Source organism: Sapajus apella, unplaced genomic scaffold, assembly GCF_009761245.1.
Source record: "Sapajus apella isolate SASKATOON/1434 unplaced genomic scaffold, GSC_monkey_1.0 scaffold113, whole genome shotgun sequence".
Classification (NCBI taxonomy): domain Eukaryota; kingdom Metazoa; phylum Chordata; class Mammalia; order Primates; family Cebidae; genus Sapajus; species Sapajus apella.
Genome location: NW_022437053.1, coordinates 5,620,879 through 5,639,083, shown reverse-complemented (window position 1 = coordinate 5,639,083; position 18,205 = coordinate 5,620,879). Strand labels below are relative to the sequence as shown.

Sequence of the window (18,205 nt, the reverse complement as noted above, 5' to 3'; positions counted from 1 at the left end):
AATATTAGGTTTAATTCAAGCCCAGTGAAATAACAGTGGCTTTAAAAAGATTGCAGTTTGTTTCTCTGTCTCCTGAAAAGTCCTGACTTAGGTGGTCCGCAGCTGATTGTGGGCTCTGCAGCATTCAGGACCCAAGGCTCCTGTTGTCCTGCTGTTCTGCTTCATGTGTTGCCTCGTGGTCCTAGATGGTTGCTTAGGCTCTAGCTGTCGTTTCTGCATTCCAGTCAGCAGGAAGAAGCGGGAAAGATGGGCTCCACGCTCCTTTATGAGTAAACTTTTGAGTGAGTGCTTGTCAGTGTCTTGCATTATATCTCATGGCCCCGTCTGTGGTCACATGGCCATAGCCAGCTGCAGGGTAGGCAAGGCACACGGAATGTGTGGGGCTCCCTGGAATGTGTCTTTCTTGCATGGAAATGTGGCGCTCATTTGTAAAGAGGAAGGGCAAGAAATGAAGGTCGGGATAAGTTATCAGTCTTTGCCATGGGACCTTTTAAAACTAAACCTGCAAGGCTCTGGGTTGCATACACCTATCCGTATGTGGGCCGTTTCCACTCAACGTTCTTGGGGGTCCAGCCCTAGATGATCAGAATCCTCACACCCTACCTTCACCCTGCTCTGCCAGACCTCACAGCTCAGCGTGGCCTTGTGGTTTTGTATTGTTGGGCCTCATTGTATGGGTCCTTTTGTGCACACCAACTTGTGTAGCTACAAATTGGTGGCAAAAGCCAGGGCTCTGTCTCAGGGCTTTGGACACCAGTGGTCCCTGAGGTGGCCTGGGGAGGTGTGGTCCAGAGGGTTCCAGCAGAGAACCTCATCAGTGCCAACTGTCTTCATGGCAGGGCTTGTAGGAGTCACGGAGGTGGCAGTGACTCTTTTCAGACTCAGAGTCCAGGAGCCCTGTGCCCCTAGATGAGGTGGGCGTCTACCAGTGTACAGGGGCCCTGCAGGAAGCCCATCAGCTGTGACCATCAGGGTGGAGAGCTGTCCCAGGCTGTGCAAGACACGTCTAAGTTGGCAGAAGACTGACCTGGAGTACAGGGCCAGAGGTGCCTGAAAAGGCTGAAATCATGGCTGGCCTCTGAGATCAATCCACATTTCTGCAGATGACTGTAGAGGAAAGGGATCCCATTCAAACCAGGCATTTTTTTTTTTTTACGGGGCACATTGGTGCATTTTGGGATGAACTCTTTTTGTTTTCAAAGGGCTGCTCAATTTCTACGTAAAATGGCAGATCCGCAGTCCATCCAGGAATCGCAGAATCTGTCCATGTTCCTGGCCAATCACAACAAGATCACACAGGTAAGGCTGGTGTTTGCACACTCAGGTTGACGGGCTCAGCTGCCGGCTGGGCACCAGGCCCGTGCATGAGTCTCTTGCTCTGCGTTTCAGTCTCTGCAGCAGCAGCTCGAAGTGATTCCTGGCTACGAAGAGCTCCTGGCAGACATCGTGAATCTGTGTGTGGATTACTATGAGAACAGGATGTATCTGACGCCCAGTGAGAAACACATGCTTCTCAAAGTACGTGTGTGGCACTGCCGAGGGACGGCCTTGCTCTTGTCAGTAGGCTGTGCTTGCTTTATCTAGAGCCCTTTTGCCAGCCTTGTCTCATTCGCGTGCTGTCGTGTGCGTGAACAGCGCCCTGCTCTTGCACACACCTGCACGACAGGCTCTCACATACCCACAAGTGTGTCACACGCTGACCCTGGGAGAACGTGCCATCCAGGAGATCCGGTCCAAAAATTCTCTCAGCATTAAGCTGCTCTATTGTTTTATTTTGAGACAGGGTCTTGCTCCTGACCAGGCTGGAGTGCAGGGGCACGATCACAGCTCACTGTAGCCTCAACCTCCTGGGCTCAAGCGATCCTCCTACCTCAGCCTCCCAAGTAGCTGGGACTACAGGTGCATGCCACCATGCCTGGCTAATTTTTAAATTTTTTGTAGAGAGAGAATCTTGCTATGTTGCACAGGCTGTTCTCAAACTCCTGGGCTCGAGGAACCCTCCTGCTTTTGCCTCTGAAAGCTCTGTGATTACAAGCTTGTGCCACTGCACCCAGCCATTTTTTTTTTTTTTTTTTTTTTTTTTAAACAGGGTCTTGCTCTGTCACCCAGCCTGGAGTGCAGTGATGCAGAAGACACAGCCCACTGTATCAACCTCCTTGGCCCAAGTAATCTTTCTGCCTCAGGCTCCTGAGTAACTGGGTCCACAGGCACTGGCAGCAATGCCAAGCTAAGTTTTTGAATTTTTGTAGAGATGAGGTCTCACTTTGCTGCCCAGGCTGGTCTTGAACTCCCGGGCTCAAGCAATCCTCTTGCCTTGTCCCCTGCGAAGTGCTGAGATTACAGGTGTAAGCTACCACGCCCAGTCTTTAAGCTGCTTTGTGACAGAGGTTATCCAAGATTCTACTTGTCAAGGATGTGATTCCTAGGATTTCGATACCTGTGTCATCCATCACAATTAAAGTAGCCTTTTGTTGGTTCACCATATTCTTTATTTTCATATCATCTGTGTTTTCATCTGTGTTTCTCTTTATTTTGAGACAGAGTCTCGCTCTGTTGCCCAGGCTGGAGTGCAGGAGTGCAGTGGCGCGGTCTCAGATCGCTGCAACCTCGATTTCCTGGGTTCAAGCGATTCTCCTGCCTCAGCCTCCAAAGTAGCTGGGATTGCAGGTGCCCATCACCGTCATGCCTGGCTATCATTTGCGTTCCTCACAGGAAAGATGGGCGGCAGTTCTATTCTTTACCTCTGCAGGGTGACCTTGGGGGACCCTTTGCTGGGTGTCCCACCAGTCCAGCCTCCCAGACTCTTCCTGAGCAGGAGAGCACTGGCAGGAGCTCAGGGCTGAAGGAGCACTGTCCATGGAGTGCTTTGTGACAGCAGAAACCTTGTGTTTGCACCAGCTGGTGTGGGAGCCGTGGCCACAAGCCCCTGTGGAGCACTGGAGCATGCAGTTGGCTAGTCCACATTAAGAATTTTTAGTTTCTGGCCGGGCGTGGTGGTTCATGCCTGTAATCCCAGCATTTTGGAGGCTGAGGCGGCTGGATCACTTTAGGTCAGGAGTTCAACACCAGCCTGACCAACATGGTGAAACCCTGTCTCTACTAAAAATAAAAAAAAAAATAAATAAAAAATTAGCCAGGCATGATGGTGATGGGTGCCTGTATTCCCAGCTACTTGGGAGGCTGAGGCAGGAGAATCGCTTGAACTTGGGAGGCGGAGGTTGCAGTGAGCTGAGATTGCACCACTGGACTCCAGCCTGGATGACAGAGCGAGACTCCATCTCAAAAAAAGAAGAATTTGTAGTTTGCATACACCAAAATGTAACTGGTTACATGTGGCTACACATTGGGCATTACATTTAATGGCATAAAAACCAGTTACTTTTGCACCAAGCTAACAGCTCTAGGATAGCCCTACTGCTCGGGTTACGCTAGTGGAGGATTTGTTTTTTTAGCTTCTAGCAGCCAGCCTAGAAACCCACCCCCACTTTGTAGCACGGTTTCAGTGAGGATGAAGTGATGCATTCTGAGGACCAGACGAGCAGCCTAAAGATAGAGCTTTGTGGTACGTTTCGCATTGTCGTCGAAGTTGTCAGCTGTTACAGTGTAAGTCCTTATGGGTAATTAAATTTGCAGTTCTGAGCTTTATCGCGTCCTTCATTTTGTGGCTTTTCAGGTGATGGGATTTGGTCTGTACCTGATGGATGGGAGTGTCAGTAACATCTATAAGTTAGATGCCAAGAAAAGAATAAACTTATCCAAAATCGACAAGTACTTCAAGGTGAGCTACATGTTTTTAGATCAATGTTTTTATTGACTCGTGTGCAGTGTGAATTTTGGGGAAGTGAGTCCTGTGTGAAAACCCTGTGTGAAACCGTGATCTACATCAGGAAATGCTGAGGCTGGGTGGAGTTGGGGGCACGCGCTTTCTCCTGTCTGCAGAGGCAACCTCGCTCTGTCCTTCTGTGCCGCACTGGTTTTGCCTGGGTGGAGCTTTATACAAAGGGAATTGTCACCAGCCACCAGTTGGTGAGGTGCGTCCTGGAGGGAGCCTGTGGCTCTAACTCATAACTTTCCATCGTGGTGTAGCTTTCCATCTTACGACTACACCGTAACTTCTCTGTTCCAGTGTTGAGTGCCCACTGTGGGGTGCACACCCAGGAGGGGACCGGGGGTCACAGGGCGTGTCTGTTTTCAGGGTTAGTAGTTACCTACGGCCTGACGACTTTCCAGCACAGGTGTCCTGATCTGCGTTCCCATCAGCAGTGAGAGAGAACTCCCTGGTGCCACATCCTTGCCAGCACTGAGCACTATTTTATCTTGGGGGCTGGGCATCCTGAGGATGAATACGTCATTGCAATTGTATTGGCTAGTGTTTCATTGTAGTTTTGTTCATGTTTCCCTCGTGGCCTCCCATGTTACTAGTGTGTTTCCTCTGTGGTGTGCCACTTCAAGACTTCTGCTCATTTTTCCCTGTTGATTTGCAGTTCTTTATATACTCTGGATACATGTCCTTTGTTGGGTACAAGTGAGATTTTTTTTTAGTTTGTTTTTTGTTGTTTTTTTTTTTGAGTCAGGCACTTGCTCTGTCATCTAGGCTGGAGTGTAGCAGGCCACGGTGATTCCTCCCACCTCAGGCTCTCAAGTACCTGTGACTACAGGCGCTTGCCAGCACGCCTGGCTAGTTTCTAAACTCGGTGGTGACGAGGCCTCCCTATGTTGCCCAGCCCTGACCGCCCGAAGTGCTGAGGTTAGGGGCCTCGCCACTGCACCTGGCCTTAAGTTTTAACATACACGTATTCTCCCCAAGAGGATCACCCTTTCACTTTTTTCCTAGCTTTGTTAAGATATAGTTGACAAATAAAAATTATATATGTTTATGGTGTACAGTGTGATGTTTTGATCCGCATACCTGTTGTGAAATGATGAATTCAAGCTAATCGACATGTCCATCACCTCACACGCCATTTTTGTGTGTGATGAGAACAGTTAAGCTCTGCTCTTTCAGCACATTTCAGGCTTTCAGTGCATTATTAACCATAACTACTGTCCCACAGATGAGGTCTCCAGAACTTACCTGAGCTGCGAAATTGAAACCTGCATGCTTTGACCAATATGCTCCCTTCCTCCTCCCACCTCCAGTGGCTTTTTTGCCTTCTCGATGGTGTTGCTTGCTGAACAGATGAGGTCTCCAGAACTTACCTGAGCTGTGAAATTGAAACCTGCATGCTTTGACCAATATACTCCCTCCCTCCTCCCACCTCCAGTGGCTTTTTTGCCTTCTCGATGGTGTTGCTTGCTGAGCAGAAGTTCGTAATTTTAGTATAGTTCCATAGATGAATCTTTTCCTTAATGTCCGCCTAAATAAAGCTTTGTTGACATCCAGCTCATGAGACTTTTCTGCTGTGTTAGCTTCCAGAAGCATTCTGTTTCCTTTTTCATCTGGATATCACCCCCCTGGAACTGGCTTCTGTGCATGGTAGGAGATGGGGGTTTCACGTCCTTGGATCCTTCCCAGGGTGGCTCCCCAGCTGGGCCCGCCCATTTATTGCAGAGCCCCTTGTTCTGCAGTGCTGCTGAGGTCATGAATCTGCCTGCGGCTCTGTCCAGGTTCTCTGTCCTGTCCACAAGGCTCCCCCGCTGTTCCAGGCCACACTGCCTTCATGGTTATAGCTTTCTAACAGGTCTCCTCATCTGAAAGGGTGTGTCTTCCAGTTTTGTACTTTAATACTGTGAGCCAGCTTGGCCGTAGATATCCCCACCCAGTGCTGAAGGAATTGAGAGGCAGACACCCAGATAGAGCAGCAAAGTGGATCTAGTGCTGACGGGGACAACAGCCTTCTGAGCAGAGAGCCTCAGGGGCTGACAGCATTCCAGGCTGAAGGCCCTGAGTAGACACTGATCCACGCATTTATTCTCTGAACAGGTGATGATTATTAACAATAATTGGTATTTTATCATGACACAAAATATACCAAGTAGGCAGCTGGTGCCTGCTTACCACTGATCACAGAGAAACAAAAATATTCTCCGCAAGGGAGCCACAGGGGCAGGGGCAGGTGTCTTATGTAATTGTTTTAACTGGCGTACGATATTTATACGTTGTCCTGCCGCTTAGGAATGCCCCAAGTAGTTTTCTACTCTGGGGCAGGGGTTGGCTAGGTTTTCCTTACCACCGTTCTTCCTAGCAAACAATACATTCTGTCATACACTCAGCATTCATCAGTATTCATAAACTTAACATTTCTCAACACTTCAAGATAGTCTCAGGTATCATCACTTCATCTTTGGAAATGCATTTTAGAATTGGTTTCCTGATTTACACACAATTCCCCCCGAAACCATTCTTTTTCTGCTGGAATATTGCTTGGGATTGACGATAGATCCATGTTGAGAGAATGGACGTTTAAAAAATAGGAACCCTTCCTAGGCACAGACATGATCTGTTTCTCCATTTATTGAGAACCTTCTCTAGAATTTATGGGGTAGTATTTTTGTTTAGAGGTAGAATTTATGGGGTAGTGTTTCTGTTTAGAGGTAGAATTTACGGGGTAGTGTTTCTGTTTAGAGGTCTTGCACATTTTTTTGTTAGATTTACTCATGCATTATTATTTATTTATTTATTTTTGGTGCTATTGCAAAGTATTTCTCTTTAATTTTTGGTATTCTAATTGTTGCTCGTATATAGAAATACCGCTGATTTCTTCGTGACTGTGAATCTAGCAACAGGGTAGGCTAATTTTAACATTTGAATAGGTTTTGTAGATGTTGGTTTTAAAATTGTATTTTGTTCCTCTCAAACCGAATGTAGAAGTTATTTACAGTTTTTTTATAATGAATTATTTGCAGAGGTAGCATTCAAACCAGAGTACTTAATAGCATTGCACAGTTTCCCTGTGCTTATGTATTTGGTGACTAAACATACATAATGACCCTATTTTTTTGTTCTTTGAATACAGCAACTCCAGGTGGTTCCACTATTTGGGGACATGCAAATAGAACTGGCAAGATACATCAAGACCAGCGCCCACTACGAGGAAAATAAATCTCGGTAGGAGGAGAGAAAAGCCACCCGTTTGAGCTTTCTTCAGTGTCCTCAACATGCAGTTTGAGAACATCCTGCTTATTTATGTAGAGATAACACTGTTAACAATCCCAGGCTGGGGCTGAATGTCCAGTATTGTAGCCTCTTTCCCATATGTGGCTGTTTACATTTAAGTTTATTGAAAAATACAATTGAAAATTTCATATCCTTAGAACAGCCACATTTTGAAATGTTCAGTAGTAAGCTGGGTGCGGTGGCTCACCCTTGTAATCCTAACACTTTGGGAGGCTGAGGCAGGCAGATCACCTGAGGTCAGGAGTTCGAGTCCAGCCTGACCAACATGGAGAAACTCTGTCTCTACTAAAAATACAAAAATTAGCCGGGCATGGTTGTGCTTGCCTGTAATCCCAGCTACTTGGGAGGCTGAGGCTAGAGAATCACTTGAACCCAGGAGATAGAGGTTGCAGTGAGCCGAGATCATGCCGTTGCACTCCAGCCTGGGCAACAAGAGTGAAACTCAAAAAAGAAAGAAAGAAAGAAATGTTCAGTAGTTGGTAGCTACCGTGTTGGACAGCACAGATATAGAACATTTTCATCATCCTAGGGATCCCTATCGGACAGTGGTGGGTGATAGTCTTTATAAAGGTTGTCTTAAAAAAAAAAAAAAAAAAAAAAGAAAAAGAGGGCAGGGTGTGTGGCTCACACCTGTAATCCCAGCACTTTGGGAGGCCGAGGTGGATGGATCTCTTGAACTCAGGAGTTTGAGACCAGCCTGGGCAACACGGTGAGACCTCATCTTTACCAAAAAAATACAAAACTTAGCTGGAGTGGTGGCACACACCTGTAGTCCTAGCTACTTGGGAGACTGAAGCGGGAGGATCACTTGAGCCTGGGAGGTGGAGGTTGCAGTGAACCAAGGTGACTCCACTGCAGTCCAGCCTGGGCAACAGATCAAGACCCTGCCTCAGAAAAAGAAAACAAGAAGAAACTGACAGTATGTCAGATGTGACATGTGCAGGCAGTGTGGCCCTAACTGTAAACTGCATACCATCTGCTCTGTGTGGAGAACCGCCAGCCCCACTACAGGGGTCCATAGCACAGTTCCAGGTGCTGGCAGACCGTGGTCCTCGCACTGCAGACTCTACAGAGCCATCTGATCCTCAGGGGAGGCTTTCCTGCACTTTTACTGAGCACTGTGCCCATAGCCAACCTGTGATCGCCATTCAGCCGCGATTTTGACAAAGTTGCATCTCAGTCTCGGGTTGAGAACCCTTTTCAGTAAAGGACAGACAGCAAATACTTGAGGCTTGACAGGCCACAGGTGGTCTCCATTGTGTATTCTTCTGTGGTTTTTAACAACGCTTTAAAAATGTAAAAGCTGGCCAGGCGCGGTGGCTCAAGCTTGTAATCCCAGCACTTTGGGAGGCCGAGGCAGGCGGATCACGTGAGGTCAAGAGTTAAAGACCAGCCTGGCCAACATGGTGAAACCCTTACTAAAAATGCAAAAATAAGCCAGGTGTGGTGGTGCATGCCTGTAGTCCCAACTGCATGGGAGGCTGAGGCACGAGAATCGCTTGAACCCGGGAGGCGGAGGCTGCAGCAAGCCGAGATTGCGCCACTGTACTCCAGCCTGGGCCACTGAGCCAGACTCCATCTCAAAAAAAAAAAAAAGTAAAAGCTGTTTGTGTGTCTCAGGCACCACGCCAGGCATCCTTAGCTGTCCCCGTGCTGTGGCTGCCAGCACTTCTGCAGGTAACACAGGTGCTTTCTCTGCGCACAGGTGGACGTGCACATCCTCCGGCAGCAGCCCGCAGTACAACATCTGTGAGCAGATGATCCAGATCCGTGAGGACCACATGCGCTTCATCTCGGAGCTGGCGCGCTACAGCAACAGCGAGGTGTGCCCCACGGCGCAGAGCCACATGGGCCCGCGGGGGTCGCCTGTGTGTCTTAGCACCCAAATCTTAGGTTTCACTGCTCTGAAAACAGTTTACTACCAGATACAGTGACATGTCACACAATGACAAGGACAGGTGCTGATACACGTGTCGTTAGGCGTTTTCCTCTCTGTGGGAGCGTCATCGGGTCCTCTTATTAACCTGGATGGCACAGCCCATGGCACACCTAGGCCACAGGTGCAGCCCACGGCTCCTAGGCCACACACCTATGGAGCACGTTGCTGTGCGGAAGACTCTGGGTAGTTGGAACACAATGGTATGTCTCTGTGTATCTAAACATGTCTAAACATAGGAAAGGTACAGTGAGAAGACGGTATCATGCTCTTCGGGACCACCGTCCGCACACTGTCATTGCCCAAGGGTGGTGCGTGACTGCACTTTGAAAGCACCCTTTGTAATTGACAAGGCAGTGAAATCCGTGTGGTCTCTGTTCAGCTATACAAAAAGCATCTTCTTAAATTTTTTTCAGGAAAACATAATAGGGATCCCAAGAGAAAGGACAGAGACAAGATAATTAAGTAGTATTTCCTAGTCTAGTACCATGATTCCAAGCAACTGGAAAGATGGGTAGAGAAGGGAAGACACTGGAATGAAAGGGTGTTTCTGACCCGGGACCCCTTTAAGTCTAGAAAGGAAGGAAATCCTGAGGCCAGAGGTGAGCAGGAGCCTCTGGGCTGCTGTCAGGAGACCGCCCGGGGGCGTTGGGTCTGTGTGTCCAGGACGTGGGCCTGGAGTTGGGTGCAGAGAACAGGTGCCATCTCTTCAGCTCCTTCCAGCTTTGCAGCTGGGTTCGCCATGTCTGCGTTTTGGCTACTCCCATTCTCTCCACCCACCCAGGTTGGCTGGGAGCCACAACTGCTGGCATGTCCTTGCTGCAAGTTGCTGGCAGGGACCGCAGGTTTTAGGGCATATGCCCAGGCTGCTTTGCTGGACTGGTTGCTCTTTAAAGGGTCTCAGGAGGACTATTGACCTTAGCAGGGACAACTCTGTGGATGTTGGCCCCACCTACTGTTCTACTGCATGACAGTGAGCACCCCTGTCCCCCACCTACTGTGGTTCCCAGTCATGATGTAACCAAAATGACTGACAACCCAGTAGTCTAGAAATCTTGGGTTATCTGCTGCTTCTAACACACACCCCTGGTAAGTGTTCGGGCACGTGAGACACGGAGGCTGTCTGGGAGGGAGGGTGAGTGTGAATGAGAAGTCCTTGGACATTACTGAGCAATCGTGTAGACCTTAGGAACACTGTATGCTTAGGCTATGCTAAATTTTTTAAAAGTCATTTTCTAGCCAAGCGGTGGTTCACGCCTGTAATCCCAGCACTTTGGGAGGCAGAGGCAGGCGGGTCACGAGGTCAGGAGTTCGAGACCAGCCTGACCAACATGGTGAAACCCCGTCTCTACTAAACGTAGGAAAAAAGTAGCTGGGTGTGGTGGCGTGCGCCTGTAAATGCAGCTCCTCAGGAGGCTGAGGCAAGAGAATCTCTTGAACCCAGGAGGCGGAGGTTGCAGTGAGCCGAGATCACGCCACTGTACTTCAGCCTGGGTGACAGAGCGAAATTCTGTCTCAAAAAAAAAAAAAAGTCTTTTTCTTTCTTTAATAGCAAATTAGCCTTAGCTTACTGTAACTTTTGTACTTTATATACTTTTTATTTTATAAAGAGCTTTTTGGGCCGGGTGTGGTGGCTCACGCCTATGATCACAGCACTCTGGGAGGCCACGGTGGGTGGATCACCTTAGGTTGGGAGTTCGAGACCAGCCTGGCCAACATGGTCAAGCCCCTTAGTTTTGGCATCTGACTGTAATTGGTTCTCTGGCATTGTCTAAGGTAACAAATCAGTTTTTTTCTGAATACTATTTTGAAGTGATTCCACTTTAGGTTTGTTGATTTTCTTTTTTCTGAAAGCTGAACATCCTGGTGAGGGATGCCAGCATAATTTGATTTATGTCATAATCTAGTCTTCAAAAAGCAATGCCAGCACTACTAATTACAGCGACTAGAAATTGCTTTAGGATTTATAGGCCGGGTGTTGTGGCTCATGCCTATAATCCCAGCACTTTGGGAGGCCAAGGTGGCCAGATCATGGGGTCGAGATCAAGACCAACCTGGCCAATGTGGTGAAACCCTGTCTCTACTAAAAATAAAAAAATTAGCTGGACGTGGTGGCGCATGCCTGTAGTCCCAGCTACATGGGAGGCTGAGGCAGGAGAATCACTTGAACCCAGGAGGTAGAGGTTGCAGTGAGCTGAGATTGCGCCACTGCACTCCAGCCTGGGTGACAGAGCGAGAAATAGCAGATATAGGTGATGGGGGGATGGAGGCAGCAAACCATCTTGTCATGTGTGTACCTAGGCGACAATCCTGCATGATCTGCACATGTACCCCAGAACTTAAAGTACAATTTTAAAAGAAAACTGCAAAAAAATAAATAGCTTTAGGATTTGTTTTGCAGGTGATTTTGCCCTTGAGCTTCTTGCTCAGAGCATTTTAAGTCACACCATGGTTTTTAGAGCTGCTCGGGGGGTCTCAGTGGCTGTGCTGTGAACTCCTTACAGGTTCCCATCCAGCCATTGTTTCATTTTGCTTTTGACTTCTAGGGATTGCATTTCCCATCTCATTTAAATCTGTGTCCTAATTACATAAAACATTTGCATGGTCCTGACATCCCATCTATAAGAGGAGGTCTATTCCAAGAAGCCTGCCTTCCTCCCTGTACATCACATTTTTAACATTAGGAGGTCGTTATCTGATAGACACAAACCCATGTGACTTGGGTGTTGCCTTCCCCAGCCTAGTGGAAGTGTGCCAAGCCCACGTTCGTAACAGCCCCGAGCCTGGCCCGCGGTGCCCCCAGGTGGTGGCGGTGGCAGCGGCCTGTCGCTTGCTCTACGCTCTACAGCACACCTGCGGCCACCGTTTTCCTTGGGGGAGGCCCCAGTGCCCACGACGTTTCATGTTTTCACGCATGTGACTTTGGGTGGATTTTCCGGGTGGATCCCCAGGGTGGGCAGAGCAGGCGGAAGGAGGACATGGCTTTCTCACAGGACTGTACCCGCCTTGTGCAGGTGGTCACAGGACCGGGTGGGGGGAGGGCATGGCTTTCTCACGGGACCGTACCCGCCTTGTGCAGGTGGTCACTGGCTCAGGCCGCCAGGAGGCCCAGAAGACGGACGCGGAGTACCGGAAGCTGTTCGACCTGGCGCTGCAGGGCCTGCAGCTGCTGTCCCAGTGGAGCGCGCACGTGATGGAAGTGGTAGGCCTGGACCCTCACCCCAGCACCCCCTCCAAAACCTCCTTGGGCACCTTATTCACATTAACTTTTGGTCTTTGGGCTTTTTTTCTTTGGCCCCAGAAAGACAACCATCTATCAGCAGATATGTTTCCAAGGTGCCTGAAAGTACATTTCATGTATGTGTGTTATAAACAAAGAGCCTCATTTTAGAAAACCTCTTGATGGAATTAAATGTACGCCATTACGATGGTCTTTAGGTCTCTCTTTTTTGAGACAGGGTCTCACCCTGTCATTGTACTGATGCATAATCGGGTACGTAGTTTCAGGACACAGGTGATAATTTAATACAGGCATACAATTTGCAACGCTCCCGTTGGTGTGATTATGCTAGAAGCATTCAAGTTCTTCTCTGTCTGTCCTGAAATGTACCGTAAATTATTTTAATGAACAGCCACCCTAATTGATCCATCCAACCCCTGGTCTTATTTCTAATGTCAAACCGTACCCGTCTCTTTGTCCCCCACATTTTTAAAGCCACATTTTCTCTTTGGAGCTCCAGCCATCAGTGTCTGAATATTTTTTGTTGAACATTAGTAAATTGTTCAGGTGCCATATAAAGATTTGGATACCTGTAAGTTATAAAATATTTTCCCTTTTGTGATTTATTTTGATCACATAAAAATTATCAAATTGGAAGAGTACATGATCATTTGAAAGGCAAAATCTTTTTTTTTTTTACTTATTATTTTAATTTTTGTAGAGATGAGGCCTCACTATATTGCTTAGGCTGGTCTTGAACTCCTGGGCTCCAGTGATCCTCCCACCTCAGCCTCCCAAAGTATTGGGATTAGAGGCATGAGCCACCATGCCTGACACACAATCCTTTTTAAAATGAGGATGAAATGCCTAGAGTCTTAGATGCTCAGCACTCAGTCTCCAGGCCATTTTGCCAGGTAGGTTTTTTAAACGAGACGTTGCAGGGCCAGGGTGTTTTGTCCATCTGTGGAGTTGGACGGTGTGTGTGCCCTTGTGTGTGACTTTCAGAAGGCAGCAAGGGCTAGAAGGCCAGCCTTCTGGCTTTGGCCACCGTCATGTGAGTCAGACCAGAAGCCGGGCGTTTTGCACGCGGTAGGGAACATCTCTGCTCTTTCGGCCCCCACAGTATTCGTGGAAGCTCGTGCACCCCACCGACAAGTACTCCAACAAGGACTGCCCCGACAGCGCCGAGGAGTACGAGCGCGCCACGCGCTACAACTACACCAGTGAGGAGAAGTTCGCCCTGGTGGAGGTAGGACGCTCGCTGCCCGCGTCTCCACGCACTGCTCCGGCCACACGCGGGCAGTCGCTGCCTGTTGACCCATCGCTCCTGCGCGGGCCGCCCTCCGCATCTGGCAGAGCAGTCGGAGTAGAATGTGTTAGAGAAACGGTGGTTGTCGGTCCTGGGTCTACACTGACAGCTCCGTGTGTGCGGAGCTGGACTCTGGGCCTGCGTCTAGATGGAGAGGAGTGTCGGGTACGGGGAAGGGAGGTGAAGGAGGGGTGACCCCTGCTTACTCCTGTGCTTGCCTCTAAAAGTTTTGTTTTTGTTTTGAGATGGACTCTTGCTCTGTCGCCCAGCACGGTCTGAGCTCACTGCCACCTCCACCTCCTGGGTTCAAGCGATTCTCCTGCCTCAGCCTCCTCAGTAGCTGGCATTACAGGCATGTGCCACCGCGCCCAGCTAATTTTTGTATTTTTAGTAGAGACGGGGTTTCAACATCTTGGCCAGACTGGTCTCAAACTCCTGACCTTGTGATCCACCCACCTCAGCCTCCCAAAGGGCTGGGATTACAGGTGTGAGCCACTGCACCCGGCTGCTCGTCATCTCTTAATCTATAAACTACTAATGTCCCCATTTTCATTCTTCATGCTGGGAATTTGTGTTTCTTGCTCTCTCTTCTTTTTTTTTTTGAGACAGAGTCTTGCTCTGTTGCTCAGGCTAGAGTGCAGTGGCACAATCTCGACTCACTGCAACCTCCACCTTCCAGGTTCAAGCTATTTCTGGCTAATTTTTGTATTTTTAGTAGATACGGGGTTTCACCATGTTGGCCAAGCTGGTCTTGAACTCCTGACCTCAAGTGACCCGTCCTCAGCCTCCCAAAGGGCTGGGATTACAGGCGTGAGCTACCGCGCTTGGCCTGCTTCTGTCTTTTGTTGTTGTTCTTGCTGGACATTTGTCCGTTTTATTCCTTATTTACTGAACAGCTTTGTCTTTGTTGGTCACTCTTGATTTTCTGTTTCATTGATTTTTGCTTTATTTTTCTATTTTGGGGGGAGTTTGCCCTTTCCTATAAATTTGTGATGAATGTTTGATAATGATGATTTTTATCCTTTTTAGTTTTCTAATGCATGCATCTAAAGCTCTCAGTTTACCGTCAGCATGCCTTTTCCTTCTTCCTGTAGGTGTGAATAAGTAGTGTTATCATTTTCACTTAATTGGGTTTTTCCTCATTTGCTTTTCTAAATAGAACTTTTCTTTCTTGTTGATTAGAGAAGCAGTGGAGAATCATCCACCAATTTTCCAAAGCAAGCACTCTGAAAACACAGGCATGGCATTAAGAAGGCGCAGTGCCTGCAGTGCCGTCACGGAGATGGCGCTGGGCAGTTGAGTGCATTTTCTTCCAGACTTTTTCTTTTCTAAAATTTTCATTATTTTAATTGCATATAGACCATGAGTCTTACATGAAAAGAGTCTATTTGGAAATTTTTTACATTATATAAGGATGAATTGGGCCGGGCGCAGTGGCTCAAGCCTGTAATCCCAGCACTTTGGGAGGCCGAGGCAGGTGGATCACGAGGTCAAGAGATCGAGACCATCCTGGTCAACACGGTGAAACCCCATCTCTACTAAAACTACAAAAAAATTAGCTGGGCATGGTGGTGCGTACCTGTAATCCCAGCTACTCAGGAGGCTGAGGCAGGAGAATTGCCTGAACCCAGGAGGCGGAGGTTGTGGTGAGCCAAGATCGCACCATTGCACTCCAGCCTGGGTAACAAGAGCAAAACTCCGTCTCAAAAAAAAGAAAAAAGGGATGAATTAAAAGCAGACTGTCAACTTTTCCACCTCAAAATTTTATGAAAAAGAAAAACACCAAAATCACGTAAGCCATGTTTCACATACTAGTCAGAAACGTTTACATTTGCCCATGAATCAGGCTGTTTATAAAGCTGTAATGAGGAACACAAAAGGTGTGAATAAAACTGGAAAGCGATAGAGGGAGACTGTGTGAAGTATTGGAAAAACACATTTGCGTTCTTGTAGAGCGAGCTTCAAACCAAGGTATCCAGGAGGCTGAGGCAGGAACTTCAGTTGAGCCTGGGAGTTCAAGGCTGCAGTGAGCCATGATCACGCCACTGCACTCCGGCGCTGGTGACAGAGCGAGATTCTGTCTCCAAAAAAAAAAAAAAGCGTTGGTTTTGAATCTGTCAAAAACTTTAAAAAAAAAAAAACCCTTTTAAAATTATTACTGTGGACTGAAGACCATTTTCAGATGTTGAAGCGAGTGTTTGTTTTGTTTTGTTTGAAAAAGGGTCCAGCTCTGTCTCCCAGGCCGGCGTACGTGACATAGTCATGGCTCACTGCAGCCTTGAACTCCTAGGCTTGGGTGGTCCTCCTGCCTCAGCCTCCTGAGTAGCTGGGACCACACACTCACACCACGACACCTGGTTAGGTTTTCGATTTTTTGTAGAGATGGAGTCTGCCCGTGTTGTTCAGGCTGATCTCGAACTCTCGTCTCAAGTGATTCTCCCACATCAGCCTTCCAAAGTACTGGGATTGTAACTGTGAGCTTCCGTGCCTGGCCAAATAAGCGTTTTTAAGATTTTCCCAGATGTGTTAGTCTTAAGTACAACGTTCTATTTAAAAAGTAAAAGGAAGTGAATTATGTTTTACTGGTGCTATGAAATGTGCTGCTTCGGTGTCTTTTACGTCAGATGTCCACACGACAGGGTGGACTTGGGGTACGTTTGTCTTGCTCTGCCTCACTTGCTGCTTTCAGAGAGATTTCTGGGTCTCAAATGGCCGTTGGGAAGTTGGCTGTAGAAATATTTATAAACTGCAAAAGCAGTAAGAAAGCTCATGCCCTTGTGAAGTTGTTTATTCAGAAGTAATAAAGCACAGTGTAATTGCAAAATTACTGGCTGCAAACAGGGAAAAAATTAGCCACTGGCCGAATTCTTCTGTCCCAGGATTTACTCTGGAAGCTCTTTGTGATGTAATTATGTTCAATCGAAGTCTTCAGGCTTTTTCTGTGAATGGTAATTCAGTGTCCCTGTGTTGTGACAATGTGGGATTTGGGCCACAACCTCTTGTAACTTCTTTTTCTAGTTCCTATCATGCCTGCTTTCCCGATTCTTTTTCTTCTTTCCCATTTGAATTCCGTCACAGGACGGTGTGCAGAGTGGATGCATGTGTGTTTTCAGTCAGATGCGTCCCTATCCTCCAGGTGCTCATGGTCTGATGGGGAGTCAGACGTGGGCAGTTGCATTGCCTACAGCTCTGGAGAAGACATTTTGGGAGAGGGCAGCTGCAGGGCAAGAACGTGGGAGGGCTTGGGAGGTGCTGTGGCCGAGGAAGAGCAGCCCCCAGCAGTTCCGCCCTAAGAAGGGCCGTCCCTGTGGCTGTCCCCGCAGGTGATCGCCATGATCAAAGGCCTGCAGGTGCTGATGGGCAGGATGGAGAGCGTGTTCAACCACGCCATCCGGCATACCGTCTACGCCGCGCTGCAGGACTTCTCCCAGGTGACCCTTAGGGAGCCACTGCGGCAGGCCATCAAGAAGAAGAAGAATGTCATCCAGAGGTCAGCCTTCCCCACACCCCGTGCCCGCTGCACCCACACGTCCTAGGATGAATGTGGGTTCAAACAATAGGAGTGTTAAATTCTCAAAAATGACTTTAATACATCCACCTTCAACCTCCAGATGCCCTCTTCGTGAATTACCTCTAAAAGTAATGCATGGGTCCAATTATTACCCAAACAGTGGACATATAAGTAAACTGCAGAATGTCCGTGCGAGGACCGGGACAAGGTGCATTTATCCCAGGCTTACAGTGCCTGTGGCTTGTGCATGGTGTCCATGGGGGTCTCCGCACGGTGGAGCCCTGTTGGTAATGGGGTTGTGTTCCAAACCTGTCGAGAGACAGACCCAGGCTCCAGTTATGTGGGTGACTTCACACCCCTCTTGGTTCCTGGGACAGCTGTAGGCAGGTGGGGCCCAGCTCTGCTGCTGGCGGAGGCTGTGCTCTGCCCTCTCCCTGCCCACAGCATGACTCCCAGCTACCTCGCTGCTGCCCAGGGCTAACAGACGCCAACTGCAGCTCAGGACAGTCTTTTGGGAGTAGCAGTGCTCTCCAGAAGGCAGCCTGCTTTTAAACTTTCCTGTTGGGCTGGTCCATTACCACCTCCCTCCACAGCCCCCAGAGGAATTTGTATTTTCTTGGGGGCTGTTCTGAGATGGTAGTTGGGCGAGGAGACGCTGTGATTGCAAGGTTGGGGGTCTCCACCTCTGGGCCTTGCTGGTAACTTGGCGGGGCGTTCAGTGTCCTGCAGGCCATCAGGAAGACCGTGTGCGACTGGGAGACGGGGCACGAGCCCTTCAACGACCCCGCCCTGCGGGGCGAGAAGGACCCCAAGAGCGGCTTTGACATAAAAGTGCCACGCCGCGCCGTGGGACCCTCCAGCACTCAGGTTCTCGTCCCTTGAGCCCCCCCTGCACCCTCTCCCTGGGGGGACCCACCCTGAGCTGTGAGTGGGTTGGGCTGTCGAGGTGGGGGTGAAATGAGGTCCCCGTTGCCTGCTCAGACAGAGCAAGCGGCGCCTGTGGTTCCTGCTGCCCCTGTTTCCTGCCTGAGTGAGTCACACCTTGACTGTCAGATGTGTCACGTGCACTAAGAAGTCTGACTCGATTTCAACTGTGTCCCAAAAATGTGGGC

General features: G+C 48.7%; 1 protein-coding gene across 2 annotated transcripts in view; it reads left to right on the top strand.

Moving 5' to 3' along the window:
- CYFIP1 (cytoplasmic FMR1 interacting protein 1) overlaps positions 1-18,205 on the top strand; it is a 105,325-nt gene that overhangs the window by 38,245 nt on the left and 48,875 nt on the right. For both annotated transcript variants that reach the window (XM_032259984.1, XM_032259985.1), the window contains 9 exons: positions 1,203-1,299; positions 1,390-1,518; positions 3,674-3,778; positions 6,957-7,048; positions 8,823-8,940; positions 12,133-12,255; positions 13,397-13,522; positions 16,906-17,072; positions 17,813-17,960. In XM_032259984.1, the coding sequence (XP_032115875.1) occupies positions 1,203-1,299; positions 1,390-1,518; positions 3,674-3,778; positions 6,957-7,048; positions 8,823-8,940; positions 12,133-12,255; positions 13,397-13,522; positions 16,906-17,072; positions 17,813-17,960 (1,105 nt within the window). The remainder of the gene's footprint in view (positions 1-1,202; positions 1,300-1,389; positions 1,519-3,673; positions 3,779-6,956; positions 7,049-8,822; positions 8,941-12,132; positions 12,256-13,396; positions 13,523-16,905; positions 17,073-17,812; positions 17,961-18,205) is intronic.